The sequence below is a fragment of the Chlorella variabilis genome (assembly GCF_000147415.1).
Source record: "Chlorella variabilis unplaced genomic scaffold CHLNCscaffold_4, whole genome shotgun sequence".
Classification (NCBI taxonomy): domain Eukaryota; kingdom Viridiplantae; phylum Chlorophyta; class Trebouxiophyceae; order Chlorellales; family Chlorellaceae; genus Chlorella; species Chlorella variabilis.
The window spans coordinates 406,650-433,290 of NW_005435084.1; the positions used below are offsets into that span (position 1 = coordinate 406,650).

Here is a 26,641-nt window from a genome sequence, read left to right on the forward strand (position 1 = left end):
GATCTTTCAGCACAGCTGCCTCCTCCTCCCATTGTAGCTATGAAACCAATATTCAAACGATCGTTTACAGGCAGGGCGTGGAGACATGCAGGCAGGGCCATCAGGGCAAGCAGGGTAGCACATGAGACCAGCACAATGGTGCGGGAACAGCGGCACAGCAGATGGGGTGTAACGGTCAGGTGGTTGGTCAGTGGGGTGCGGGGCAAGACAATCAGTCAGAGCACAAGGCACGGGCAGACTGAGCAAAAGGAAACAGGTAGAAAAGACGGTCTGAACGTGAAGGGGCTTGGGCATGCCTTGCCTGCCCGCCGCCAGGCGGCGCCTGCCATTGCCAGTCATGTCGCCGAGGCCGCCGGCGGGGCCGGGCTGGAGGGAGCCGCGCCCTGGCGCGCCCGCTCACCGGCACGAGGCTGCGCCCGGCTGTGCTGCCCGGCAACCTACTGCCCCTGCATCGAGCGATGGTGGTCCTGGTGGTGGTCCTGGTGGTGGTCCTGGTGGTGGTCCTGGTGGTGGTCCTCCAGCGGCGCCGGTACCTCCACCGTGTGCACCATGGGCAGCGTGAGGCCCGCGGCGCCGCCGTGGTGCGGGTGGTGCTCCGCCGCCATGCCCGCGGCCGCCATGGCCGCCAGCGTGGCGTGGTCCAGGTGCGACAGATCCATCCCCATCTGCGGCAGCTGCTGGTGGTGGTGGTGCGGGTCGGGCTGGCCCTCGGCCACCGCCACGCCGCCGCCGCCGTGCCCGTCGCCGTGGGCGTGCGCGTGGGCGTGGGCATGGGCGTGGTCGCCGGGGGCGGGCTCGCCCACCGCCGTGCCGCCGCCGGCCGCCGCCGCCATCTGCTGCGCCGCCATCTGCTGCAGGGCGGCCTGCAGGTGGGGGTCCAGCGGCTGCACGCCCCCCTGCAGCCCCAGCTCGGACATCTGCGGCAGCGGCGCGGGGGCAGCGCAGGCAGGGGGTGCGGGGTCGTGCGGGGTCGGAAGGCTGGGTGGAAGGGGCACGCCGGGCAGGCAGGCAGCAGGCTGGCAGGCAGGCAGGCAGGCAGGCAGGCTGGGGCCGGCCCAAAGGGCAGGCCTGCCACTTGCAACAAGCCTCACTAGCACCTCTCCCAAAACACACACAACCGAAAACATCTCTCATACACGCGCACACACACATGTGCACGCCTCACCAAGCACCCCTGGCGCACCTGCGGCAGCTGGTCTGGCGGGATGGCCAGCGGCGCGGCAGCCAGCGCCGCCGCAATCTGCTCCTGCACCAGCGCCATCTGCTGCGCCTGGCTCATCTCCGCGCCTGCCGCCGCGTTGGCCTGCATGGCCTCGATTTCCTGGGGGGTGAGGGTGGAGGCGCCGCCGCCTGCGTCTGCAGGTGAGCAGGGAGGGAGGCAAGGGAGCGGCAGGGGTTGGTCGGCGGCGGGCGAGGCAGCCGTTGGTTGGCAGGTGGGAGCAAGCAGCCTCAGCAGCAGCCCGCGGCGCTCAGAGGCGCGGCTGCGAAGCGCACAAGTGGGGGCTACAGAGCAGGGCAGGAGCAGCGCCATAAAGGCGAGGCAAGCGCACCTTGGGCGGGCGCCCCTGCTGCCGCCATGGCCTGCGCCGCCGCCTCGGGGTCGTACCCCCCTTGCATGCCGGGCATGGCGGTCATGGTGGCGGCGGCCGCCGCCGCCTGGCCCCCGGCAGGCGGCAGGCGCCCCGCGTTGCGGCTGCTGGATTGCGCCTCCTGAAGCTCGTGCTGCAGACAGGAGGGGAGGAGGGAGGCACGTTGGACGCACAGATGCACGGAAGAGGCAAGTGGCGCCGGCCTGCGCTCGCGCCGGCGCGCGACAAGCAGCATCGCCGCCACCTGCCGGCCGGCCACTGCCTCTGAGCCACCCAATCACCACCAACAGGCCACCGCGACCGCCACCACCGCCAACACCACCACCGCCGCCGCCACCGCCACCGCCACACGCACACGGCGCCGCGCCTCGCCCATGCCCGGGCCCTCCCTCCCACCTGGTTGAGCCGCCACACCGTCTCGTGCTTCTGCTTCATGCCTGTGTGCTGGAAGATCTTGTCCGCGCTCAGCACCTTGCGAACCTGGATCTTCCAGCTGCGGGCGGGGCGGGCGCGGGGGGGTGGAGGGTCGGGGGGCTCACAGGAAGCCCTGGAGGGCTAAGGACAGGGCTGGAGGCGCCGCCACGGGGGAGGGGACCATGCCAGAGCTGGGGGCGCAGCATCGAGCGCCCAGCGAGGCGCTGGCCCCATGCTGCATGCTCAGCTGGTTGCAGGCCCACCAAAGCACCAGGCAGCTGGAAAGCAACCATCATTTATTCCACCATGCATATTAACATTGTTGTAAACTGGAACCCACCGCGGCACGTGCTTGGTGCCGGGCATGATGCGCACGTCCAGCTGCTCCACAAAGGAGGCGTTGCTCTCGATGCGCTCAAAGATGTCGGGGGCGGTGCCCTGCGGGGCGCAGGCAAGGGGGCAGCAGCGGAGTGGGGCAGGGCAAGGCGAGGCAAGGCAGGTGCGTCTGTGTTTGTGGTGGCAGGGAGGGGATGAGGAGCGTGCACAAAACCAGACTGAAAACAAAGGTCCAGGCAGCCATGTGCGTGTCTGTGCATTCAGTGGTGCTGGGGCGCACAGCGGGGAGGCAAAGAGTTGGGCCGGCGCTGCCAGCCAGGCCCAAAGCAGGGGAAAGCCACCCTCCCAGCGCCGCCAGCCAGCCCCCACCTGGTTGTTGGGCAGCTCCGACAGCGCCGACACAATCATCCAGCGGTACGGCGTGCTCTTGCGGTGGTGCTGGCGCTTGCCTGCGGGCAGGGCCGGGACCCAGGGAGCTCGAAGGGGAGTGAGCCAATGCGTGTTAATGGTGGTGGTGGAGGTGCGGGCTCTGGCGTGTTGTGGTGCATATGCCTCCACAAAGGCGAGTGGCTGGCTGCTGCGGCACCATGGCAGCGCAGAGTGCAGATTGGGCAGGACAGGTCCGGCGCGGCAGCGGGGAGGTCGGCGGCCCCGCCCCGCCCTGCTCTGCTCACCCTTCTCCGCCCCCAGCGTGCCGTTGTTGAGCGCCTCCAGGGAGTGGCGGTACTTGCGCTTGGCGGTCTGCACGCTGCGGCAACAAGAAAGGAAGGAAGCACGCAAGCAAGCAGGCAGGGGATGGGTCGACCGTCGAGGGGACGCAGGCCCTGGCTGGCAGGCAGGGGCAGCAGCCCAGGTGGTAGGGCGCAGCGCAAGCCACACATGCCGACGGCGCATGCAGCCGACGGCGGCAGACGGAGCAGAAAGCGGCGCAACGCACGTGCAGGCAAAGTGTGTGGAGATGGCCTCCCACATCTCGGCATCGCCGGCGCTCTCGTCCAGGGGCAGCAGCTGGGCGCGGTACGTGGAGTCCTGCAGGCGGTACAGAAGGCGCGGTACAGCATGGGGCGGCACATGAGGAGGCGAAGGAGGGCGGTAAAGAGGTGCATCTCAAGGCAGCGGTACAGGGTTGATGACAGGCTCCCACAGGCCAGAGTGCACAGCAGGGCTCCCCCGCCCAGCCTGCACAGCAGCAGCCACAAGCACACAGCAGCCCAGCAGTCGCAGCCGCCCTCCCGCCGCACCGTCGCCAGCCTCATCAGCTCCTGCGTCTCCTCATCCGTCCAAAGCTTGCGGTCGGCACGCGGCCTCTTGTTGGGGTCAACGACTGCAGCCAGGGGGCAGGCGGGGCCAGGCGCAGGCGCAGGCGGGCGGCAGGTGGTGGGGCGCAGGCGGGCGGGGCAGCGGCCAGGAGACCGTGCAGCTGACAGGCAGCCCAGGGCCAGCGCAATGCCCAACAGCCGCCCACGCCCAGGTGGAGGCAGCCTGTGCCTGCCGGCCGGCACCACGCAGCCTGCCGGCCTGCCCCTGCCCCACCCGCAGCCCCAGCCACGCAGCCACCTGTCAGCTTCATGGCCTCTGGATCGCTGTCCACCCCCGCCGCCTGCTTCTTGGTCAGCGTCCAATACTTCTTGCGCAGCGCATTCTGGCTGCACGCCGAGGCGTCGGGGGGAGCAGGGAGCAGCGCAGAGGGGCCCGTGGTGAGCCAGCGGGGCAACATGCAGCCTGCTGCACAGCCGGCCAGCCTCCTGCGCCCGCGCCGGCGCACGCCTGCCCTCACACGAGGGGCGCATGGCGGCACCGTCAGCAGGCACGGCCCCAGAGCGCACCTGCGCCCTCCAAAGTGGGTGGCAATCTTGTCCCAATCGAGGTCCTCGGATCCCAGCTTCTCGTGGCGGTACACAGGATCCTCCACCAGGTTGATCAGCTCCTGCAGTACCAAATGGTACCGTCAAACGGTAGCGCCCACGACCCCAAACAAGAGCGTCAGCGCGCAGGACGCACCGTGGGGGATGCCAGGGGCCAGGGGCCAGGGCATGCATGGCCTCAGGCTGGCTGGCTGGCTGGCTGGCAGAGGCAGGCCGGGCCGGCGAGGCAGCGGCTGCCCCCAGGCCCCCAGGCATGACACGAATGCAGAGCGCAGCAGCAGGGCCAGCACGCCGCAGCCCGCCCCACCTTCTCGTCCTTCTCGTCCCACCAGTTCTTGTACACCGGGTTGCCGTCGGGTCCGATGGTCATGCCGGGCGGCAGGCCCTGGCCCGCGGCCAGCGGGATGACAAAAGGCATGGCGTTTGAGGAGAAGAGCTGCATGAGCTGCTCCGGGGTGAGCTGTGAGCCGTCCGGGGCGAGGATGGGGATGTTGAGGGCGGAGGCGTCCAGCGCCAGCTGCGGCAGGTGCTCGCCGCCGGGCCCCATGAACGGCAGCGCCAGCGGCAGCGGCTGGCCGTCGGGGCCCGTGGGCAGGTTGGCGGAGGCGGCTGCCAGCGCCTCTGGCGACAGCAGCGGGAACTGCATCAGCTGCTGCATGTGGGCCTGCTGCTCTGGGGTGATGCCCAGCGCCGCCGCCGCCGCGGGGTCCAGCGGGAGCGGCACCGCGCCGCCCTGCTGCTGCTGCTGCTGCTGCTGCTGGTGCTGCAGCAGCTGCGCGGCGGCCGCCGCGGCCACCTCCTCCGTCGCCGCCGCCTCGTCGCTCGGCGCTGCCGCGGTGCCGTCGGCGGAGGCACCGGCTGCTGCAGCCGCCAGGGCCGCTGCCATCGCTAAGTCCATTTCCTCAGACGGCGCCCCGTCCGCTATCGCCAGGCCCTCGCCATGCCCCTCGTCCACACGCAGCCGCTTGGCGGCGTGCTCGTCGCCTGCTGCCTCATCCTCTGCAGCAAGGGTGGCAGGGGAGGGCGTGGGGTGCGGGGTGGAGGAGGCAGGGGGTGCCGCCGCGGCGGCAGGCGGCGACACCAGGCGGCGGGGAGCGATGGCGCTGCGGCGGCCTGCAGGCAGGCAGGCTGCGGCGAGCGCAGAAAGGCAGCAGGCAAGGCTGCGCTCTTGTGCAGCACGCACCTAGCGTGTGCTTTCCTGCCGCCGCCGCAACCTCGCCGAGCGCCGTTGCCGTGTTCAGCGCAACCTGCTGCTCCTGCCCCTCCGCCGTGTGCGCAATCTCGTGGCCGCCTACCGCGAGCAGCTCGGCCCCCGGCGCACCATGCTGCTGGCCAGGCAGGGCCTCCAGCTCCGGCGGCTGCTCCTGGCCGGTGTGCACCTCCATGGCACCCCGCTGCGCACGCTCCCGGCGGCAGACTGGTCAGGCGGGGGCAGATGCCGGAAGATGGCGGAGTACCCAGCGGCTTGGGAGGGCCCAGAAAGCGGCGAGGCCAGGGTCAGCGTGTGCGGCGCGCAGGCTGGCGGAACAGCAAACCCTGCAGGCGCCACAAACGAGTCTTCAAGAGTCGCTTCTTTCTTGCCGCTGAAAAGAAAACAGCATGCCATCTTTCCACCTGGGCGCCGCCGCCTGTGCACGGCGCACCAGTGTGCGTCTCCCATGGCCAATCGGCCCAGCTGGTTACACCAGGTTGATGGCAAGCATTCAGGCAGCCAGCACTGCAACAAGCAGTGAGTGCTGCGTCGCGGCGGCTGGACCTAGATGCGCAGGTTGCGGTATCGGCCGGGCGGCATCTTCGCCACCAGCTTCCCCGCCGCCTGCGCCTCGTCCGCAAAGTCCTCCTCGGTGCGTATCTGATCGAACGCCTTGAACACGCACTTGACTGCAGGGCGGGACAGAAGGCGGCACAAAAGTAGGAATGTGGTGGTCGGCGGTAAAATCGGGGCACCGGCACCAGCGGACATCCATTCACCCATGCATCCAGCAGATACGCCCCACACCAGGGCAGCAGACTCACCGGCGTTGCGCACGTTGCGCGAGCCGTGCACCTTGATGCCTATGTCATACAGGCCCGCCATCTTGCAGATCTCATACCTGGAGAGGAGGAAACACGGGAGAATAGGGGCAGGGGAGGCGAGAACCCGTGAGCAGCGGCACGGCAGGACCGGACAGGAGCGCAGGAGCAGGGAGCAGCAGGGTGGCAGTGCCCAAAGGTCAGGCAGGGCCTGTTCAGGCTAGGGCGGGCACCGAAAGCTGTGGGCGCGCTCACATGAGTGCGTTGGCCTTGATGCCATTGCCGGAGGCCTTAGGGTACATGGTGACCCTGACCTGCGGGCAAAAGGCACAAGCGTGAAGGAGCGCGCAGGCAGCAGCAGGATTAGCGTGCTTGCTCGCCTGTGGTTCCAGGATGCTGGAAGCGCAACGCACGGCACGCTGCCGCTCTGGGGCCCGCCTGCCGCGATGCCTGACGCAAACCTGAGAAAAAACTCCCTCCCTCCCTCCTTCCCTCACTCACTCACTCCTCCCAGCCAGCCAACCACCCTGCCAGCCGGTGCCCACCTGGCCATACTTGGCATTCATGGGCTCAGGGATAGTGTGGTCGTTGTACCGCGGGATGGGGTACAGGTTGCGGCACGCCCGCTGGTACGCCTTCTGTACCGCATCGTTCACCTCGGCTGCCTTGCCCTGCCCCCACCCCAGCACCCCGTTGCCGTTGCCCACCACCACCATGCAGCTGCGGGTGGGCGGGTGGGGAGCGCGGGAGGGAGGCGCGGCAGCGCTGAGGGCAGGCGGCGGGGATACTGGCCATACGAGGGTTGCCACGCTCCGCAGCTGGGAAGGCTACGTGTGGCACAGCGAAGGGCAGGTGCTTGTGCTGGTGCTGGTGCAGCGGTCCTGCCCTGTGCCGCCTGCTGTGCTGCCTGCTGTGTGTACCGCTCACCTGTAGCGGTACAGGCCGCCGGTGCGGGTGCCCTTGCAGGTGCGGTTCACGTCCACCACCTGCGCATGACAGCAAAACGGGTATGGATGCCGCCAAACAAACCCTCCCAGCACGCACCCGCAGACATAAACACACAGGCTGCACACCTTCATGCGGAAGTCGGCGGGAGGCTTGAACTGCTCCTGGATGGCTTCCCACTCGGCCCGCGCCTGCGGGTCCACCCGCATGATGCCCCCCTCCAGCAGCTGTTGCAGCATGATGCGGCGGGAGCCGGGGCGCAGCCCGTGCAGCTTGCTCAGCAGGTCTACCTCCTCCTCCTCCTCCAGCGCCCCAGGCAGCGACACCTGCGCCGCAGGGTGTGGGAGCAGGCCCCGGGGGTCCCAACAGGCTCGCCGGCACTCCAGAGAACTCGCCGGTGGGTGCCAGCAGCAGCGGCAGCGCGTCAGCATGAGCAGCAGGCAACCCGCAGGCTGCCAGCCAGCGCCAGCGCACCTCCAGTGCATCCTCATCCGCCTCCTCCGCCTCGCTCAGCTCATCTTCCGCTTCTCCGTCAACTGCAAGGTCGCCGTCTGCTGCTGCTGCTGCCAGCGGGTGCCTGGGCGGGGCAAACCTGCCGCCCTCGCCGCGGTACCGCAAGTCCTCGTCGCTCTCCTCTCCTGACGACGATGCTGCTGCTCGCCGCCGCTGGCCGAAAAAGCTGCGGCAGGGGCAAAGCAGGGCAGTCGGTCGGCAGGGTTGGCAGGCCAACACAGCGACCACTGCCATCCGGCGACCAGGACAATGCTGTCACCCACAGCAGCCTGTCCTGCACAGCAGCCCGTTCTGCAGGCATCAGCTGAGCAGCGAGGCGCCGCGCACCTAGAGACAAAGGAGGAAGCGTTGTCGTTGGTGGGGTGCCCCAAGTTGCCCAGCGTCTCCATGATCCGGCGGACACGATCCTCATCGTCCTCCTCCTCAGACACTGGTTCACGCTCCTCCCCCTCCCTGAGCTTGCGGTCGATGAGCAGCTTGCGCTGGCTGTGGGTGAGCTTGGAGTGCCGCCCGGTCGCTGCCGCCTCGTCGTCCTCGTCCGAGTCGTCGCCCCTGTGCCGCGCGGCGTAGGCCGCTTGCTGCTGGAACTGCATACCCAGCAGGCTGGTCAGCTGGCTGACGGGCACCAGGGGCGCTGCAGAGGTGCCGCATGCCTCTGAGGCCAGGCGGAGGGAACCGAAAGGCTCAACCGCTGCTGCCGCCGCGCGAGCCGCACGGAGCAGCATCAAGGCGCGCATCGCGGCGGCCCACAGGCCCGCAGCAGCGGAGCAGGCCGAAGGCAGCAGGAAGGATGGATGGGCGCTCCACGGCCTGCGGGCAGTCTCAATGGGCTGTCCCCAATGTCCACTACACTGCACTGTGCACAGCAGCGGCGATCTGTGAGGCTTGATACAGGCTTTCCCCATGCGTTGCCAGGTAGGCCTTAGCAGAGCCGCAGGCCCCCAAGTCCCAGCCCCTGCGGTCACCAGGGCCTCTTTCCGGCTGCCCTGACCCCGGCACTGACCGTCTGCACACACCAGGCGATCAGCGGGCGGCTTTCGACGCCTCGCCTCAGCGGCAGCCGCGCCTCGGCCATATCCTCGCAACCTCAGCGCCCAGGGACCTTACAACAAGGACTATGCCTAAGAACAAAGGTGAGCAGCTGCATGCTGAGCTCATCACTCTGGCCGCCCCTCGGCCCACCCCTCGGCTGGGCCCACGCTCCCGTGGGCCGCTGGGGGCCGTCCGCGGCCCCGCTGGGCACGCCAGCCGGCCCCACGCCAGGCTGCTGCTGCCACAGCCTCCGGCGCCGCCGCTGCTTGAACGCCGCCAGTCCGTCCTGCTTCTCCCGGCTGCAGGCAAGGGCGGCAAGAACCGCCGCAGGGGGAAGAACGACTCGGATGATAAGCGGGAGCTCATCTTCAAGGAGGACGGTGAGCTGCCGCCGCCCGGCGCCTGTTTGTTGCCGCTTTCGGTAGCAGCGGCAGCAGGCTCTAGGCTGCTGGGTTGCCTGTCACCTGTCCTCACTATCACCCGCTCCGCGTCCCCCTTGCCGTGTGCTGCAGGTCAGGGTGAGCCGACTGTGCTGCCGGCATGCAGAGGCCAGCCGCGGCTGCGCGGCACAGGCCCCGCGTCGCTGCCTTGCTCCCGTGCCTAGCCCCCGCCATGCCTCCCGTCCCCGCCATCTCATTGCTGCCTGCCTGGCTGCCTGCCGCTGCCACCACCGGCTGCAGAGTATGCCCAGGTGCTGCGCATGCTGGGAAACGGCCGCCTGGAAGCTCACTGCATGGATGGAGTGAAGCGCCTGTGCCACATCCGCGGCAAGATGCGCAAGAAGGTGGGTCTGGGGGGCGGGGTTTGCCTGCCTTTGCTTGGTATTGGCGCAGGCCTGGGCGGCGTGAGGTCAGGAGCCTTTTTGGGCTGCCGCAGCCTGCACCGAGCCTGCTGCTGGGCTGCGTCGCCTCGCCTGCCCGCCTGCCTGCCTCCCCACGGGTCCCTGGCATCGACCGCCGCCTGCTCATCCACCCCTCTGTCTTTCCGCGGCAGGTGTGGGTCAACACGGGGGACATTGTGCTGGTGGGGCTGCGCGACTACCAGGATGAGAAGGCAGACGTCATCCTCAAGTGAGCGCCCGGGCTGCGGCTGGGCTGGGGCTGCGGGGGTGTGCCTGGGGGATGCGGCTGGCAGTGCTGGCGGGGCGGGGCTGCACGGATTCCGGCTGGCTGGTGAACTGGGACAACATCGGCAGGGTTGGCGCAGAAGCAGGCGCGCAGCAGCCATGCTCTCGCCTCCCTGCCCCCTGCTCAACCTGCTTGCTGCGTGGCCCTCCCGCCTGCCTGCCCGCCTGCCTGCCTGCCTGCAGGTATATGGCTGATGAGGCCCGCTCGCTCAAGGCCTACGGCGAGCTGCCCGAGAACAGTGAACAGCGCCGCCACCTCGCCCTCTCGCCTCGCGCCTCCCGCCCCCTTCGTTGCCCGCCTGCCTGCATCTCCCCTGCCACCTGCTGTTGCCCCCGCCACCCCCTCCACGCCTGCTGCTCCCCAACCCACACCCACTCCCACCCACATCCCAGCCAACACCTTACCCAACCACACCAGCCCACACAATCTGCCCCCATTGCCCCATCCCCGTCCCCCGCAGTCCGCGTGAACGACACCGACGCGCTGAATGAGGAGGAGGGCGGCGAGAACGACGACTACATCGATTTCGACGACATCAGCGGTGAGGGGGGGTGGCGTGTGCTCACACTTCGCTGCAGTGGTGCGGTGGTGCGTGGTGGCTGGGGTGTGTGAGCCTGCTGTCGCAAGTTCCTTTGCGGATGGGCAGACTGTGATCACACAAAGCAAGCGGGGGTGGCGTGTGCTTCGCTGCGGTGGTGTGTGGTGGCTGGGGTGTGGGGCCGGGGGCTGGTGGCGTCGCCTGTCGGGTTGCATGCCTGACCGCCCTTCCCCTGCCTGTCTGCAGAGATTTGAGGCCGCCGCTCCCTACCTGCCCCCTCCTCGCCACTTCTGCCTTGGATCGCGCTTCCACGCCAGGGCTGTGCCTGATATGCCCCAACGGCAGCCGTCTCCACATCACCGCACACCACCCCTTTGGCCGTGCCTCGGCAGCGGCGGTCCGGCCCCAGCGCTGGGCCCTGCCAGCAGCTTGCTTCCCTGCTCCCCCGTCTGCTTCCTCTGCTCCCCGCCAGCTCCCTTCCCTATTTCGTTCTGTTGCCGCTGCCCTGATACCGCCGGCGGCAGCCATCCCGCCTGCGGGCGCCCTCGCTCGCCTGCGTGGCAGCCGCCGTGCAGCAGCGCATGCGCTCGCCCGGCTGCCCCAGCCTTGCTTTGCCCCTGCCCAGCCTCCCTCGCCTTGCTGCTCCCCTCTCTGTGCTGCCGTCGCTTGTCACACGCACATATACACACACATCGGGCACAAGGAATTGCTGGGTCAGGAGGGGGCGATGAATGGCATCGTCAGCAAAACTGGGCGGCTCCGCAGCGGAGGGGGCGGGCTCGAGGGGTCAAAGGGGCACATGTGCGTGCCTGGGGTGCATGAATGGCTGTGTTTGGTAAGGGAGGCCCACGCAGCGGGCACAAGGCGTGGCAATGAAAAAAACAGAGGGGGAGAAGAGTCCAAGTTGATGGGGTACCGATCTTATCCTGGCGTGTGTCAGTCGGGGGAAGTCAAAAACAAATAGGGAAGAGCAAGAGAGGTGGCATGTGCACCACTCGCTGCGCAGAGCTTGCAAAAGAAGGTGATTCTGGCTACGACAAGGAGGCGCAGCTAGCGCCGCGGCCGCTGTCACTCCTGCATCGGTGCCGCCTCCTCCTGCACCTGCTCCAGGCCGGGGGCTGGGTCTGCGGCAAACATGCCTGCCACAAGGTCCCCAGCCTCTCCAGCCTCGCCTGGCGCGGCCTCAGCCTCAGCCATCACCTCATCCTCTGGCGCCGGGCCCTCGCCGCCCGCATATGCCGCCGCCGCCTCGGCAGGCTGCTGCTCTTCCGCTGCCGCCGGCTCGCCCGCAGCCTGCTCCGCGCCGGGCGCCTGGCCAGCCTGCTGCTCCTGCTGCTCGTCGTGCGGCGCTGCCTGCTCGTGCTCAGCGCCAGGAGCCGGCTGGTGCTGGGTGGGGTCATAGTGCTGCGCGGCAGGGTCTCCCTGGGCATAGCCAGCCGCCTCGGCCGCCGCAGCATCGTGGTGCTGCTGCTGCTCGCCATAGGCCGCGCCCTCCCCGCCCTCGCCGTGCGCCTGCGGGTACTCTCCCTCCTGCCCCTGCTGCTGCTCAGCGTAGGCGGCATAGTGCTCTGCGGGGTAGCCGGCCGCGTGCTCGCCGCCATAGCCTGCCGCCTGCTGCGCCTCGTACGCGGCCTGCTGCTCAGCGGTGTACGCCTGCCCGTGCTGCGCCTCGTACGCGGCCTGCTGCTCCGAGCTGTACGCCTGCCCATGCTCTGTGCTGTACGCCTGCCCGTGCTCTGTGCTGTAGGCGGCCTGCTCTGTGCTGTACGCCTGCCCATGCTCTGTGCTGTACGCTTGCCCGTGCTCGGCAGCATAGGCAGCCTGCTGCTCCGCGGTGTACGCCTGCTCGTGGTGATGCTCCGCGTACTGCCCGTGCTCGGCGTACTGCTGCTGCCCGTCGGCGGCGGCGTACTGCCCGTGGTCGGCGGCGGTGTACTGCTGGTCGTACTGCCCGTGCTCGGCGTACTGCCCGTCGGCGGCGTAGTGCTGCTGCCCGTCGGCGGCGTAGTGCTGCGTGGCGTCCTCCGCCGAAGCATACTCCCCGCCCTGGTAGTGCTGCTGGTGGTAGTCTGGGGCTGCATGCTGGTCGGAGGCTGCATAGGTTGCCTGGTGCTCGCCGCCCGCGGCGGCATAGGCGGCTGCCTGGGCTGGATCGGCGGCATGGTACTGCGGATCATGGTACTGCGCAGCTGCCTCGCCATGGTACTGCGCCGGGTCGTACGCGTGCGCCGGGTGGCCCTCCGTCGCGCCAAACACCGCGGCAGCGTCAAAGGGCAGCTGCGCGGTGGCTGCCGCCTCGTGGTGGTGGTGGTGGTGGTAGAGGTGGTGGTGGGGGTCGTAGGCCGCGTGGTGCTGCTGCGCCAGGTACGCCTGCTGCTGCTCCGCATCCAGGCTGGCCAGGTGCGCCATGGTGGCGGGGTCTGTGCCTTCCATGCCCCCCACCGCCACCGCCTCCGCGCCCTCCATGCCCGGCCCATGCTTGCCCAGCCAGGCATGCAGCTCCGCCATCTGCTGCTCGGTGGAGGCGGCTGCCGCAGCAGCAGCCGCGTCGTCAGCCGCCGGCTCGTCAGCCGCCGAGGCCGCCGCCGCCGCCGCCGCGTCGCCGGCCCCGTCGCCAGCCGCGGCCGCGGCGGCCTCGGGCGTGCCGCGGCCAGCCTCCAGCTCCGGCGCGCCCGCCGCCGCCTGCGGGCCCGGCGTCGCCGCCTGCTCCTGCTGCCCCGCCGTCGCCTGCGAGGCCTCACCGTGCGGCGGCGGCTCCTCAGCCAGCTGCTCTGCCTTGACTTCAGGCTCTGGCGTGCCCGCAGTTGAGGCAGACCCGTGGGCAGCCGCAGAGCCGGCGTCTAATCTGGCCTGCTCCAGAAGCTGCACCTGGCGCGCTGCCGCCGCCTCGGCCGCCGCAAAGATTGCCACAGGGTCCAGCACCGCGGGGGCGACGGCCGGAGCAGCCGCCTCGCCGGCCGAGACGGCCTGCTGCTGCGCCTGCGGCTGCTGCGGGGCCGGTAACGGCGCCGGCGCGGCGGCGGCTCCAAAGGCCGCCATCACTGCCGCGTGAGACTGCTGAGCCTCTGCAGACAACGGCTGCTGCTGCTGCTGCTGCTGCCCCACGTGCTCCGCTGGCCCCGCGGGCCACACTTGCGCCAGCCAGGGCGGCACCTCGCCCGCCACTGCGGCTGCTGGCGCCGCCGCCGCGGCCTGCTCGCCGTTGGTGGCGGCGGCGCCGTTGGCGGCGGGCGCGGGCGCGCCGGGGGCCACCGCGCCGGCAGGCACGATGTTGCCCCGCGCCGCGGCCGCCTCCTGCTGCTGCGCCAGGCTGGCCTGCTGCTCCGGCGTCAGCGAAGCCGCATACGCCTGCTGCTGCTCGGCGGGCAGGCCGGCCATCAGGGCGGCCTGCTGCGCCACACTGGGGTCTACAGACTGCATCATCAGCGGCAGCACCTGCAGGCGGGCAGGCCAAGGAAGCGGGGCATACACAGACCGCTCTCACAAGGCAAAACTCTTTCTTCAACACGTCTGGGAGGCTGCGCTACAGGCCCAGCGGTTGGTCTGTCCGTGGCACGGAACAGCGACAGTGGCGGAGCAGCAGCAGCGGCAGCTGGCCGCCAGGCGTGCTCACCGCGGCAAACATCTCGGGCGGGAGGCCGGCAGGCAGGGCGACGCCGGCGCCCAGCGCCAGTCCTGGCATCCTGGGGGCTTCCTGCATGGGGACAGCGGATGGAGAGAGGAGGGCAGCTGTGAGCGTGAGGTGCCGGGGAGGGGAGGGCGGCGGCGAGGAACAGACCTAAGGCGAGTCACATTCCTCATGCCACAACACCCACACAACACGCACCATGCGCGGCAGCAGCAGCAGCAGGCGGCAGCGGCGGCTGCGGCACGCAAGCGGGGCCTGCCCCGCGGCCTCACCGCGCCCGGCGCCTTGACCACGCCGTTTGCCGCGCCCGGGTCCCGCGGTGCCGCCGCCTTTGCTTTCTTCTTGCGCGGCGCCCGCTCCTTGCCCAGCTCCTCCTCGTAATCATCGTCCGAGTCGGCGTGCCGCCCCGGCTTGCGCTTGGAGGCCAGCCGGGCGGAGGGCGGGCGCTGCAGGCACGGCGGGGGCGAGGGGCAGGCGCTGATAAGCAGGTGGGGCCGAGGGGCAGGCGCTGGTCAGGGCGCGCCACCTGGCTGGGCCTCCTGTACCCTTTTCAAGGCAGGGGGCACGCGCCCGCCGCAGGCACACCCCACCCCAGCAGCCACCCCACTGCTCCCACACCAGCCGCCCCGCTTCTCCCCAACACCAGCAGCCCACCTTCTGCCCACCACCAGCAGCAGCAGTCACCCGCCACCCACCTGGCTGGACATCATGGATGCAAGCGCCTCGTGCGCCGCCTCCTCCCCCGCCTCCCCCTCCTCCGCCTCCCCCTCCCCCTCCCCGCCGCTCTCCGCGGTGACCTTCTTCATCTTGCGCCGCTGCGCGCCCGACATGGGCTTGTTGCGGGAGCGGTGCAGCTTCTGCAGGGAATCAGAAGATTGCATGTGAAAAGGAGGTGGCGGCAAGGGGGAGGTGCCGGGAGAGAGGAGGCGGCGGGGGTGGCCAGCAGCGGCCGGCTTGCAAGACAGCAGCCAGGGCCAGCAGGGTCCTCCCTGCCGCCGCCGGGGCTGCCGCGCCCCGCGACGCCGCCTCACCGCGGCTTGCGCCTCCTGCTCCGCCTGCAGCGCCGTCTCCTCCAGGCGCCACACCACCTCGCCGTCGCGCACCGCGCCTGTCTTTGTGAACATGGGGAATGCGTTGAGCGCGCTGCGCACGCCGTGCTTCCACCTGCAGACAGGCGAGGAGGGAGGCAGGCCAGGCGGGCAGCACAGCCAGGGGGTTGGCTCGTGAAACCTCCTCCGCAGCATGCGGAGGCCAGGCAGACACCTTCCTTCCAGAAGTCGGCTGGAGCCCTCACCTCCCGCCATTGATTGCACTCTCGGCCACCCACCACACACACACATCCACCTACCTATTCATACCCACACACACACACACCAGCCACACACACCACGCCCGCCAGCCCCGCACCTCTGCAGCGTCTTCTTGCCGCTCACGATGGCTGTGTCCAGCTGCGGCTGGAAGACGGGGTTGAGAATGATCTCGCCGCAGATCTGGCCGCTGGTGCCCTCGGGCACGCCCGTCTTCACCGCCAGCTGCGGAGAGGAAGGAGGAAAGAAGAAAGAAAGCAGGCGGGGCGATGAGGTGCGCGCGGTCAGTGCAGGGCAGGGGCGCGGCGGTTAGGCACACGAGGCACCGCAGGTGCTGTAGGCAGGGGACAGGCCTGCCCAGCAGGGGTTGGTTGCGCCGTCCCAGGGGTTTGGCACCGCCCACACACCACCACACCATCACCACCACCACCACCACCGGTCTGCCTGCCGCAACCCCTCCACCTTTCCCACACACATGCGCCCACCCACCTGCTGCAGCGCATAGATGGCCATCTCTTTGTAGCTAGTCTCGTGCTTGGCCTTGGCGTGCTTGGCCTTGCCCTCCTGGCCTGCAACACACACACAGGCCACGCGCCGCGCCGTCAGCCGCATCAACACCAGCGGCGCGTGCCTCGCCGGCGCCGCGGGGAGGAGGAGCAGGCACGCAGACGCTGGTCGCTCCCGTGTTCCTCTACTTCTTCTTCTTCTGGCACACACCCCACCCACCCGTGCGCCCCGTGTTCTTGATATACGAGTACTTGTAGCTCACGCTCTCGTAGCTGCGCCCAAAGTGCTGGCCAAACACTCGCCAGTCCACCTGCGGGGACGGGGGAGCCGCAGCCACGGCCGTGAGCAAGCACCCTGCCAAAACAAGGCGGCATGTATGCTGCTCCCGCCCAGTGCAGTGCTGCTGCAGTCCAGCCCCCAGCCACCCCACTCCTGCCACAACTGCCCAACAAACCAGCCCACAGCTTGTGCCACCACCGCCCCACAGAAACCACCCCGCCCCCTCTCCAGCCCACCTTTTCCAGGCCCAGGCGCTGCCGCCGGTAGTTCTCATCCTCCACCAGGGCCAGCAGCTCCGTCACCTCCTCGGCACTCCACTTCTTGCCGTCGTTCAGCGGCAAAGGGGCGGCGCCTGCGGGGGGGCAGCGCACAACAGGGCCGCGTACAGGATCAGACGTATGCCGCTGAGCCCTGAAGTCCCCCAGCTTTAGCCCAGGCAAGCCCAGGCAGCCGGCCGGCGGCGGCGTGCATGGGCCCAGCTGGCAGCTGGCAGCACAGCAAGTGTTGCTCGCAGCCAGCAGGCAGCAGCGCAGGGGTCTGTGTTCCCAGTGCCTTGGGCTATCCATGCAGACCACAAACACAACAGGCAAAGAAGCAACAGCAGCAGGCGGCGGCCGAGGGGGCGCGGGCGCAGGAAGCCTGGCGGGCGCGCACCGGGGGGGCCGTGCGACAGCGAGCCCTTGAGGTTGTCGTACTTGCGCTGCACCGAGCGCTTGCCTCGCCCCAGATGCTTAGCGATGGCGTCCCAATTCAGTTCGCTGATGCCTGCATGGGGCGAACGGGTGGGTGGGGTGTGGTGGTGGGGTGAGGGGTGGGGTGGACGATGAAGTCAGTGGCGGGTTGAGGTGCGGGAGCGCAGGGCTTCCGGCATGCGCTGAGCCGCGGCAGGGCTGCGGCAGGACCGCGGCAGCGCCACGACGGGGCCGGCACGGGGCCGCCGGGCCCCGCGGTGCGGCCCCGGCGGTGTGCCACGCCCGTCACGCACCCAGCACGCTCTGGCGGTACGCCTGGTCGGCCACCAGCCGCAGCAGCTCCTGCTGCTCGTGCTCCTTCCAGAAGTGGCGGTCGTTGCGCGGGTTGGTGGTGGTGGTGCCGGCGCCCGCGGGCGAGGCCACGGGCAGCGGGATGGGGAAGGGCGACTGCGCGACTGCCGCCATCTGGTGGGCGAGCAGGTGTGGGTCGATGCCCGCCGGGTAGGCTGCCGCTGCCGCGGCGGCGTCTGCGGGGAGGCCCTCTGCCGCGCCCTCGGCGCCTGGGTACGCCACCTGGCCGGGTGCCACCGTGAACTGGCTCAGCACGCTCATCTGCTGGTGGTAGATGTGCATCTGCTCGGGAGTCATCTGCTGCACCTGGGCGTGCATCTGCGGCGGCGGGCGGGCACGGCGTGGGACACGGGAGGAGGAGGCAGCAGGGGTGAGGGAGAGCGGGGCCAGGGGTGGGGGCGCAGGCAGGGAGCCAGGGGAGCGGTGGGAGCAGGGCAAGAGGAGCATGCAGGGAGCAGGGACCTGTTCCGCAGGCGAGCCCCCCCCCCCCACCCGCCAGCCGCACACACCTGGTGCATCTGTTCCGTGGTGATGTGGGTCTGCATCTGCATGTGATGGTCTGCCAGGTGGTGGTGGTAGCCCAAGGAGGCCACCAGGTGGCCATCCATCAGCGGCAGCGCGTGCTGCGGCAGGCCCGTGGCCGTGCCCACAGCCGCGTCGTGCGCCGCTGCTGCAGCGGCGGCGGCGGCGGCGCTGTCGGCGCCCGCGGCGGCGCCGTCGGCGCCCTCGTGGTGGGCTGCTGCCGCCGCCTGCTGCGCGTCGCCCTCATGATGCGCCATGGCTGCGAGCGAGGCAGGGAGGCCGGCCGGCGGGCAGGAGTGTTGAGGGCGCGGCGGGTCGAGGCGAAAAACATTGGCAGGCTGAAGATGGGAGCCGAGGCACGCCCCGCCACATCAAGCCAAATCCAGGGCAGCCCTGGCAGCGAAGGCTCCGCGCGCTTTGCAAGAAGATGCTCACCTGCCGCCGCCGCCGCCGCCACCTCGGGCAGCGACAGCTTCTCCTTCACCTTCTGCCGCACGTCGCGGATGGTGCGCTTGGTGTAGGCGGCCACGGGCGCAAACCGGTTCTGGGCCACACTCCAGGCCGCCCATGGGGCCCCCATCTTCTCCTGCAGCAGGCCAGAGGCAGGGGCGGTGGGGTGGGCGAGCGTGTGTGTGTGCCTCGAGCGCTGGCGCAAGACCACCCCTCCACCTGCATGCGCTGGCCGCGCATCTGTTGCTGCAACTTCCTCGCAGGAACTTATGCCATGCAGACTGTGACACAGTAAAGCAGAAAGCAGGCTGTGCCCAGCCAGCAGCTCACCGCTCGGTAGTGCTCATCTGTGATGACCTGCACCAGCTCATGCTCCTGCTCCGCAGTCCACTCCCCCTCGGGGTGCACAGCCATGGCGTCCACATCAGCCACGGTCAGCTGCTGGGGCGTCTCTGCTGCACGGAGGGGTGGCGTGGGGAGGGTTCGGGCTCATGGGTGGCGGCGGGGGAAGGCGGGAAGGTTCCGAGGTGCCAGCCACGACGGCGCGCATGGGCGCCACGTGCCACCAATGCTGGGACCCAGCCGCCGGGTGTGCATGCTTGCTGTCCGCAGTGCGTCCATACGCCGTTCCTGCCAAACTGCTGGCTGGCAGCCTGCCGAGGTGCGGCATGGGGCGGGGGAGCGACAGTCCAGGTCAGGGCAGCAGCCGTGGCTCACCGTCCACTTCAGAGCCAGGGATGAAGAGCCCCGTCTCCGCGTTGGGGTCTGCTTCCTCTGACTCCCCGTCGCTGTGGTGGTGCTGGTAGTGCTCCGGGTGCTGCTGGTAGTAGGCGTAGTGCTCCGCGTGCTGCTGGTAGGCGTCGGCCGCCAGGTGTCCCGCGGCTGCCAGGTGCGCCGCCGCCGCGTCGGCGTCGTAGGCGCCATCCTTGGCGTGGTGCACCACGCCCTCTACCGCCTGCTGCTCCTCCCCAACCGCCGGCAGCTCCGAGACAACCTCGTGGGCCTCGCCGCCCTCGGCCAGGGGGATGCCCGCCACTGCATCTGCCTCGCTGTTTTCGGCCATGGAGTGCGGGCTGGCCGCAGCCCGGCCTCAGCTGCGCCACCCGTCACCAGCTGTTGCGTTGCGTTTTGCTGCCTGGTGTCCCCGGGTTCTGGGTCAGAACTATTTTGCGGCGCGCCCGGCTCCGCGGCCTGTCCACCCTGGGTGCCTGATGGCGGGTGTTCTGGCGGGCGCGCAAGCCTAATCAACATGCCGGCGACCCGAACGGGGCCAGCCTAATCCGCGGAGGCTTGGCTGGAAAGTCGGCGAACGAGGGTCGAAATCGGGGCCATTGGTGCTTTGGTGGGCCTCTCATTGCTATGCATGACATGCTAATGCAATTACAAGCAGTCCCATGCCCTGGAAGTCGTCCCCGCCCAATGACCCTCACCCGCCGGCCGCCGGCGCGCAACGGCTATGCACACGTTTGTAAAGTACCCAGCATCGCTGTCAGGTGTCGCGGGGTCAAGCTGTGTGGGCTGATCGCCCCGCTGATCGCAATCTGCTCGATCGGTGGGGTTCGTCTGTTGAGCTGCGAGAAAACTGACTACCGATGCCTTACAACTGCTAAGTGTACGAGGCGATCAAGACAAAGGCGGCCGCTCAGTTGCCGCCCGCCGCCGGCGGCGCCCCCTGCTGCAACAGCGTCTGCAGGTCGAGCAGCTGCGCCGCGGGGTTGCCGCTCCGCTTCAGTTCCTGCACAAACCGGGGCATGGTGGAGGGTTGTGCTCAGTGGAACAAAACAACAGAACTCCACAGCTCAGCCAGCACAGCCCCAGGCTGCCCAATCCTCCACGCTCCAAAGCCCAGCGCAACACCTGCAGCGCCGCCGACGCCTGCCGCGCAATGGCCTCCAACGCCGAGTCCTCGCTGCGGCCGCTGTGCGCCAGGATGGCTCGATTCAGCGTCGCTGCCAGCTCGGAGCGGTGTGAGGGCAGCAGCATGTAGCCTGCAGGCAACCCAAGACAGCACGGGGCACGTTGGTCATATCAATCCACCGCGTACCACAAGCCCTTTAGCGCATCAATGGTCGGGCCAACCCGCTCAGCTAGCCAGCCAGCCCACCAGCCTGGCCCAGCCCCACGCACCCGTGGGCCCGGTCGTGGGGTCATCATACGCAAGCAGCGCAGTGGCATCCTCCAGCAGCTCTCGGTCAGCTGCCGCCGCGGTACCGCTGTCGCTGGGAGACGCCAGGGGCACGACATGGGCACGCCCGTATTCTATCGCCTCGGCCACCTGCCCCGCCTTGATCTGTGCACAGGCAGACATGGCGGGGCCAAACAGCTCACGCACGCCACCAGCGCAGCGGCAGCTGTGGAGCCTGGCCAGCGCGAGCTGCCGAGCTACAGGCGGCAACAGGCAACGCCGCGGTGTGTGTATGGGGCACACCCGACCGCGCCCCGCCTCACCATCTCTGCAAACTTCTGGCACTGCAGGCGGAAGTGGATGCGGGGGCTGGCGGCCAGCAGGCCGGGCGCAAGCTGCTCCGTCAGCGCCAGCGCAGCATCCACGTCCCCCGCCTCCACCCGCTCTCCAATCTGCTGCCGCACCTGTGGCAGGCACGGCGGAAGGTGCAGGCGGGGCAGCCGGGTGTGCTGGGGCTGCTTCGGGTGCAGTGTGGGCGCATGGAGGATGTGCAGCGGCAAAAAATGTCGCTGCAGTGTGGCGTCGAGCCCACTCGGCGCATGCGGGGCCGCCGGCCTCCCTGTGCCCACTCTGTCACCGCCACCCCACGCCTCCAGCCAGGGCCGAGCCTTCTCCCACCCCCGCACCCCACCTGCATGTCCTGCACGTCCTGCTGCCTGACCGCCGCGGACCCGCCCAGAACGTCGCGAGCCACCGCCGCCGCCGTGTCCCAGTGTCCGTGGTGCTGGAGGTAGCCAAAGACAAGCTCCCCTATCACGTTCTGGCCCTGTGGCAGCGCGCCAGGCAGCACCAGGGCAGGATGAGTGATAAATGCAGCAATGCCAGCGAAGCCAGTTTGCAGGGCGGCGGGCCTCGCCACACCACACGCCACACACGCGCACAGTCTGTTGCCCAACTGCACTCACACCACCACGACCGCCGCCACCACAGACATACAACACACACACCTTGGAGGACCGTGGCACGGTGGTGGAAAGCACGGAGGAGTAGAGGCGCTGGCTGGCCTCTGCCTTGATCCAGGCCAGGTCACCCTTGAAGGGCCGCGCCGCCAGGTCGGTCCCAAAGTTGGCCACAATCTGTAGGGGAGGCCGTGGAGGAGGAGCACGGGGGCAGGGATGATGGCAAGGGATGAGCTCGCTGGGAGGATGGGGATGTGGATGGGGGCAGGGAGACAGGGTGGCAGGGCACGGGGACTGGGGCCAGCCAGCCGGCCAGCCAGCCACCACCTAAACCAGGCAGCACCCTCTGTGGCGCCTCTTGAGCGCCTGCCCCTCACCTCCTCGTCTGGCGTGCGGAAGCCCACGGAAGGGTAGAGCCGCTCCTCGGTGACCCCTTCAAACGCCACGCCTGGAAGCAGAGGGGGCGTGGGTTGCCTGTGCGTGGCTAGGGGCGTGGCACAGGGCAGCGCACAGCGCAAGGCGCAGGGCGCAGGGCACATGGCTGCCCGCCAGCCTGCCTGCCCGCCCGCCTGTTGGCTCAACACCCCCCCACACACAGTCACGCAGCAGCCGCGCACCCAGGTCATAGCCTTTCTTGGTGAAGGTGATGGTGCGCTCTACCCGGTTGAACACCACGCCGATCCAGTCGCCTGCAGCCGGGAGGGCGGGGCCGGTGGAACGGCAGGAGGGGACGCCGTCAACAGCCACGCGTGCGCAACGCCAGCATGCAGCCCAAGCTGCTGTGCCCCCTGGCGCCTGCCTCGCCTTCTCTTCTCGTCTTGCCCAGCCCGTCCCTTGCCGTCCACCCCTCCACGCCCCCACCCCACCACCCACACAACCTTGACCAGCACCAGGCGATGCCCCCTTCAAGGCTGCCCCTCCCGCTCGCCTGTGGTGTACACAGGCCCGTAGGCACGTCCCGTGCCGCGCCCGCTGAACGCGTGGCCGTCGTCGCCGTGGTACCCGTAGCTGTGGGGCTCCCACCCGGGCAGCCGGTCCAGCTTCACGTCGGCGGTGGAGAAGCCGATGCCTGCGGGGCGGTCGCACAACGGAAAAGCGTGAGCCAGCGGGTGGGTGCACGGGAGGCCACCTGCTGCGTGTAGACAGGAGCAGGGGGGCGGCCTGCGACTGCGCTCAGCCTCCACCGCCTTGCCCTCCCACCTATGAATCCGTCCCGCCCCCGGCTGGTCACTTCCACCTCGAAATAGAACAGCGGGCAGTCGGGCGGGACGGGGTGGTTGGCCCGTACCGCCGCCGCGTCGCGGTCGTCGCTGCCGGGGCCGACGTACTTCACCCTGCAGCCATCTACCGACAGGTAGCGCTGCGCGGGGGAGCGGATGGAGGAGTCCCAGGCCGTCGGCAGCGGCTGCTGGCGTGCGGCCATGACCCGCGCCTGCTACCGCGGCTGTGGTGCAGCCGCTGCAGCTGCTGCTCGGCCTGCCGCCGCGCCACGCAGGTGCTGGGTTGCGGACTATGCAGTGAGCTGCGGCCAGGGGAGCATGGACAGCAGCAAGTTGGCCGGGGCAGTTGCAAGGCAGTGCGACGGCACGTGCGGAGTGGCGGGGCGGAGTGGGCAGCGCCTGCCACACAACAGCGCTCCTCCGGGCGCCTCAGAGCATGCACCCATGCTTGCCGGCAGCAACCCCGTGCTCGAGGGTACCAGCGGCAGCCAGGAGAGGGCAGCAACGTGCGAGGGAGCAGGCGGGTTTGGCACCTTGCTGCCAATCTCCTGGAGCCTGCTGCAGTGCCCTTGAAAAGCGTGCTGCTAGTCCGCGTGCCCTGGCCCAGACAGTCCTCAGCCCCTGCTGCCAATGTATGTGATCGGCGCGCCTTATGGCCGGAAATCGATGAACGATCGGGGTGTCCACTGTGATCAGCCTGGAGGGGGTGTGCAGGCCTCTCTTGTATGCATTTTCGCGCCCTGCCAGCTCACTGTGCCGACGCCGAGAGGCAAAGGGGCTGCAATCTTCGGATGAATTTGCACTGTCCGAATTCGCTGCACAGCGCCGAGCCCAGCGCCGCCCTGCTTCATTCGTTGCATTCCTGCTGGGCGTTTGCAGCACGCAAACTCACAGCTTCCATTACAGGCAGCCTGTAGCACGAGGCTGCTGCAGGGGCTTGCCGCATGGCGCCCCCCGTGCTGCCGGACAGCACCACTGTGGTGCCAACAGAGACGCACGGGCTGCCCGGGGAGGACGACAAGATAGTGAGGGAGCTGGACGTCTACCTGCTGCAGGGAGAGCTTGGGCAGGGCACACAGGCGAGACGGGCGGCGGCGGCGGCGGCGGTGCTGCCTGGTGGCTGCGGTGCCCTGCCAGCCTACCGGTCTTTCGCAGCCTTCAGTAGGCATCCTTGGCAGCACGCGTGAGCGACACGGTGCACATCCCGAGCCCTGCTTGTGGCTTCCGTCCTGCTGCAGACCTTCCTGCTGCAGTTCCCGCTGCGCCCGCCCTGGCGCCCGTACCACACCGATCGAGTTGGGCTGGAGAATGTGAAGCTCAAGCCCAAGGTGGGTGGCCTGCTTGCAGGGCAAACTGTCACTCGTCAGGGACAGGCAGCAAGTGCAGCAGCAAGGCCTGCGAAGGGCGCACACGGCCGCAGCCCGGCATTTCCGCCGTCCCGCTTTGTTCGCTGCCGAAGCCCCCTACCCTTGCCCGCCGCCCGCCCGCTGCCTTCAATGCCTTGCCATAACCTGGTGCTGCCTGGGGTGCAGGTTAAAAAGCTGCAGTGTGAAGTGCCGCTGGAGACGAATAGCCGCAATTACAACGGCAATGCGGAGCCCAGCAGGCACGCCGTGGCCGCCGCCGCCTGCCGCAGCGACGATCCCGCGTGGCGCCCATCGCGGCGCGCTTGTGGCCGGCGCACCGGCTGCCTGTCCCACGTCTCAGCATGCCAGCTTGGCCAGGCCATTTGCGCTGCATGGTACTGGCCGCCCTGGGTGATCTTCCCGTCTACGCTGCTGGCTGGCTGACCCTTCCTGCAGGAAGATCTCAGCCATCACGCTGCAAAGCGCCCGGCTGGAGCAGCGCACCGCGTTTGCGGCGGGGTTTGTGGAGGAGGATCGCCTCATGCTGCTCCCAATAGACGAGGTGTGCTGCTGCCGCTGCCGCTGCTCTCTGTTCTGTCGCTGGGTGGCTTCCGTATGGCTGCTGCGGACTCCCCGCCCTCTTGCCGCAGCTGTACATTCTGCCGCCTGTGAGCTATCAGCCTGCCTGCCTGCCTGCCTGCCTGCCTGCCTGCCTGCCTGCTGAGCTTTGCCTGCCTTGTCCGCCCGTCTGCGCTGCCCCGCGTGCCCATACATAAAGGCGCTACAGCTGCGGCCCTCGCTGGCCCACCTGGACAAGGAGAAGGATCAGTCGGCGGCGCGGAAGAAGCAGGATGGTGGGGAGGAGGAGGACCAGAAGCAGCCGGAGCTGCTGCAGCTGACGGTACAGGTGCGCCACGTCAGCTCCTCCCCACCGTTGCAGGCTGGCTGTGCTGGCGCCACGCCAGCCGTGCACGCGCGGAGGAGGACGCCCCGCCGCTCCGCTCCAGCTAGGGCAGAAGCCAGAGCCGCTGGCGCCGCCGCACGCGACGTCCCGCGTGCATGTGTCGGCCTGCCGGCGTGCAGGTGAAGCGGCGGGAGACGGAGCAGCAGGCGGAGGCGCGGCTCAAGTCGTATGCGCACCTGGCGGAGCAGGAGAAGGCGGACCAGTGGGTGGCACTAGACTACCATGGAGGCGCCTCGGGTGGGTGGCATTGTGTGTGCGAGTGTGCGTGTGTGTGCGGTGCGTTGGCGGTCAGCCGCGCGCAGGCAAGCTGGGAGCGGGCGATCCCCAGGCCGGCCCTCCCCGGCTCGCTGCACTCTCCCGCCTGAACTGGACCACGGCGCGCGGCCTGCCGCCACTTGCCCCTGCCCCTGCTGCAGACCTGGCCCAGACGGTGTGGTCCAAGCTGGTCAGCGCGGACAACAAGCCGGATGTGGGGGTCACGCTGAGCAGGGAGCAGTACCTAGATGCCATAGTGCCAGGTCGGCTGCCAGTTCAGCCGCCCGCTCAGCAGCCCAGCCCAGCGCATGCATCGTATGTACCCGGGAGCCGCGGCGGCGCCAGCGTCTTTCATCTCTTGGTGGGCAGTGCCTTGAGCCGCCGTTGCCGCCGCCTGTGCAGGCTCCAGCTCGCTGCAAGGCCAGGAGCCGGCGAGCTGGGCGGGGGGAGGCACTGCGGGCAAGGAGTTTGGCAAGCCCGCGGCCGCGGGGGCGGCGGCGGCGGGCCGCGCCGCCGGCGGCGACGGCCAGCAGCAGGCGGGGGCGGCGGTGCCCGAGGAGGTGCAGCCCGCCATCGTGGCATGCACCATGGTACTGCTCAAACAGGCGCAGGTGGGGGAGAGCGGGCTGACGAAGCATGTGGTGCTGCTTCGGGCTCTTGTTCGGCCAACTCCCAACTCTATCACGCCCTACCCTGTGCGCCACCGCCTGCCGTCGCACCCGTCTGCGACGCGCCCTATCGACCCGACCTCACACTCACCCCATCCCCTGGCTGCCCGCCGCCGGCACCCTGCCAAAGCACCCCATCGACTGACGCATCACATCGCCTGCCTGCCTGCCTGCCTCTGCCCGCCGCCGCCGCAGGTCGTCAACATCGACGCCATCCGGGGCATGCTGGCGCGGCAGGGCGGCGCCGCGGTCAAGGCGCTGGCCGAGGGCGCCTCGGATGCGGCGCTGCACCAGGCCGTGCTGGCCAGCGGGGAGGTGCGCCGGCGCCCGCCGCCTGCCTGCCGCGATGCCTGGGCTGCCCGGTGCCGGCCCTGCCTGCCTGCCGCCTGCGCCTGCCTGGGCGCATCGTCGCCGTTGTGGGCTGGGGCCTGATGTCAACAGCCCACCTGCCACCTGCCACCCCGGCGCTGCAGATCACCCACCTGCGCAAATCCTACTTTCCCACGCGGCTGGGCAACACGGCGCTGGACCCGCTGCGGTGCGTTGCCTCCTGGCGCCACCCGCGGCCCGCGGCCGCCAAGCTTGCTTGCTGGCTTCCCCGGCGGCGGCGGGCCCTGCTGTGTCGCTCACGCTGCCAGCACTCTTACCCCTGCTCGCCGCCGGCCACTACCCCCGCCCCCACCCGCTCCCGCCCTCACACCCTGCGCGCCCTTGCTGCCGCCCTCTCCGCAGCGACGTGGTCATCGAGCTGCTGCGAGATCAGGAGCAGCTGAAGCGCAGCGACATTGTGGAGGCGGCCAAGGCGCGGGGCATCGGCGTCAGCGACGCGCTCTACTCGCGGGTGGTCAAGGAGCTGTGCAGCTCGCGGGGCAGCATCTGGACGCTCAAGGGCTAGGCTGGGGCTGGGCTGGAGGCAGCTGCCCGGGGTGCGGCACCGGTGTCCTCGCGCCTCCACTTCTGCCCGGGAGCTCGGCCTGCTGCTGCCAGCCCAGCCCT

General features: G+C 69.4%; 5 protein-coding genes across 5 annotated transcripts; 2 read left to right on the forward strand and 3 right to left on the reverse strand.

The window, feature by feature from the left end:
* Positions 1-5,960: 5,960 nt before the first annotated feature.
* CHLNCDRAFT_141951 (hypothetical protein) lies at positions 5,961-8,412 on the reverse strand (the record flags this gene model as incomplete). The annotated part of the gene is made up of 8 exons (XM_005850193.1): positions 5,961-6,085; positions 6,221-6,297; positions 6,473-6,531; positions 6,763-6,937; positions 7,145-7,203; positions 7,291-7,488; positions 7,637-7,841; positions 8,003-8,412. The coding sequence occupies 8 exons, from the start codon at positions 8,410-8,412 to the stop codon at positions 5,961-5,963; spliced, it is 1,308 nt and encodes a 435-aa protein (XP_005850255.1).
* Positions 8,413-8,792: 380 nt separating this feature from the next.
* CHLNCDRAFT_141952 (hypothetical protein) lies at positions 8,793-10,446 on the forward strand (the record flags this gene model as incomplete). The annotated part of the gene is made up of 6 exons (XM_005849945.1): positions 8,793-8,808; positions 9,013-9,087; positions 9,388-9,491; positions 9,701-9,777; positions 10,017-10,072; positions 10,295-10,446. The coding sequence occupies 6 exons, from the start codon at positions 8,793-8,795 to the stop codon at positions 10,444-10,446; spliced, it is 480 nt and encodes a 159-aa protein (XP_005850007.1).
* Positions 10,447-11,440: 994 nt separating this feature from the next.
* On the reverse strand, positions 11,441-19,171 carry CHLNCDRAFT_141953 (hypothetical protein; the record flags this gene model as incomplete). The annotated part of the gene is made up of 15 exons (XM_005850194.1): positions 11,441-13,807; positions 13,986-14,066; positions 14,273-14,446; positions 14,696-14,857; positions 15,032-15,164; positions 15,408-15,532; positions 15,797-15,876; positions 16,034-16,124; positions 16,330-16,445; positions 16,748-16,858; positions 17,079-17,454; positions 17,646-17,917; positions 18,094-18,244; positions 18,439-18,563; positions 18,826-19,171. 15 exons carry the CDS (start codon positions 19,169-19,171, stop codon positions 11,441-11,443), a joined length of 4,710 nt encoding a protein of 1,569 aa, XP_005850256.1.
* Positions 19,172-20,027: 856 nt separating this feature from the next.
* CHLNCDRAFT_34313 (hypothetical protein) lies at positions 20,028-23,085 on the reverse strand (the record flags this gene model as incomplete). The annotated part of the gene is made up of 10 exons (XM_005850195.1): positions 22,946-23,085; positions 22,393-22,714; positions 22,121-22,261; positions 21,810-21,881; positions 21,570-21,640; positions 21,241-21,369; positions 20,925-21,059; positions 20,557-20,697; positions 20,236-20,398; positions 20,028-20,096 (listed from the first exon to the last, which is right to left on the reverse strand). Coding segments are annotated over exons 2-10 (1,143 nt in total), but the record flags the coding sequence as incomplete, so codon positions are not given.
* Positions 23,086-23,356: 271 nt separating this feature from the next.
* On the forward strand, positions 23,357-26,540 carry CHLNCDRAFT_141955 (hypothetical protein; the record flags this gene model as incomplete). The annotated part of the gene is made up of 11 exons (XM_005849946.1): positions 23,357-23,518; positions 23,651-23,740; positions 23,945-24,060; positions 24,215-24,320; positions 24,537-24,665; positions 24,842-24,959; positions 25,139-25,240; positions 25,380-25,588; positions 25,841-25,960; positions 26,119-26,183; positions 26,378-26,540. 11 exons carry the CDS (start codon positions 23,357-23,359, stop codon positions 26,538-26,540), a joined length of 1,380 nt encoding a protein of 459 aa, XP_005850008.1.
* Positions 26,541-26,641: the final 101 nt, after the last annotated feature.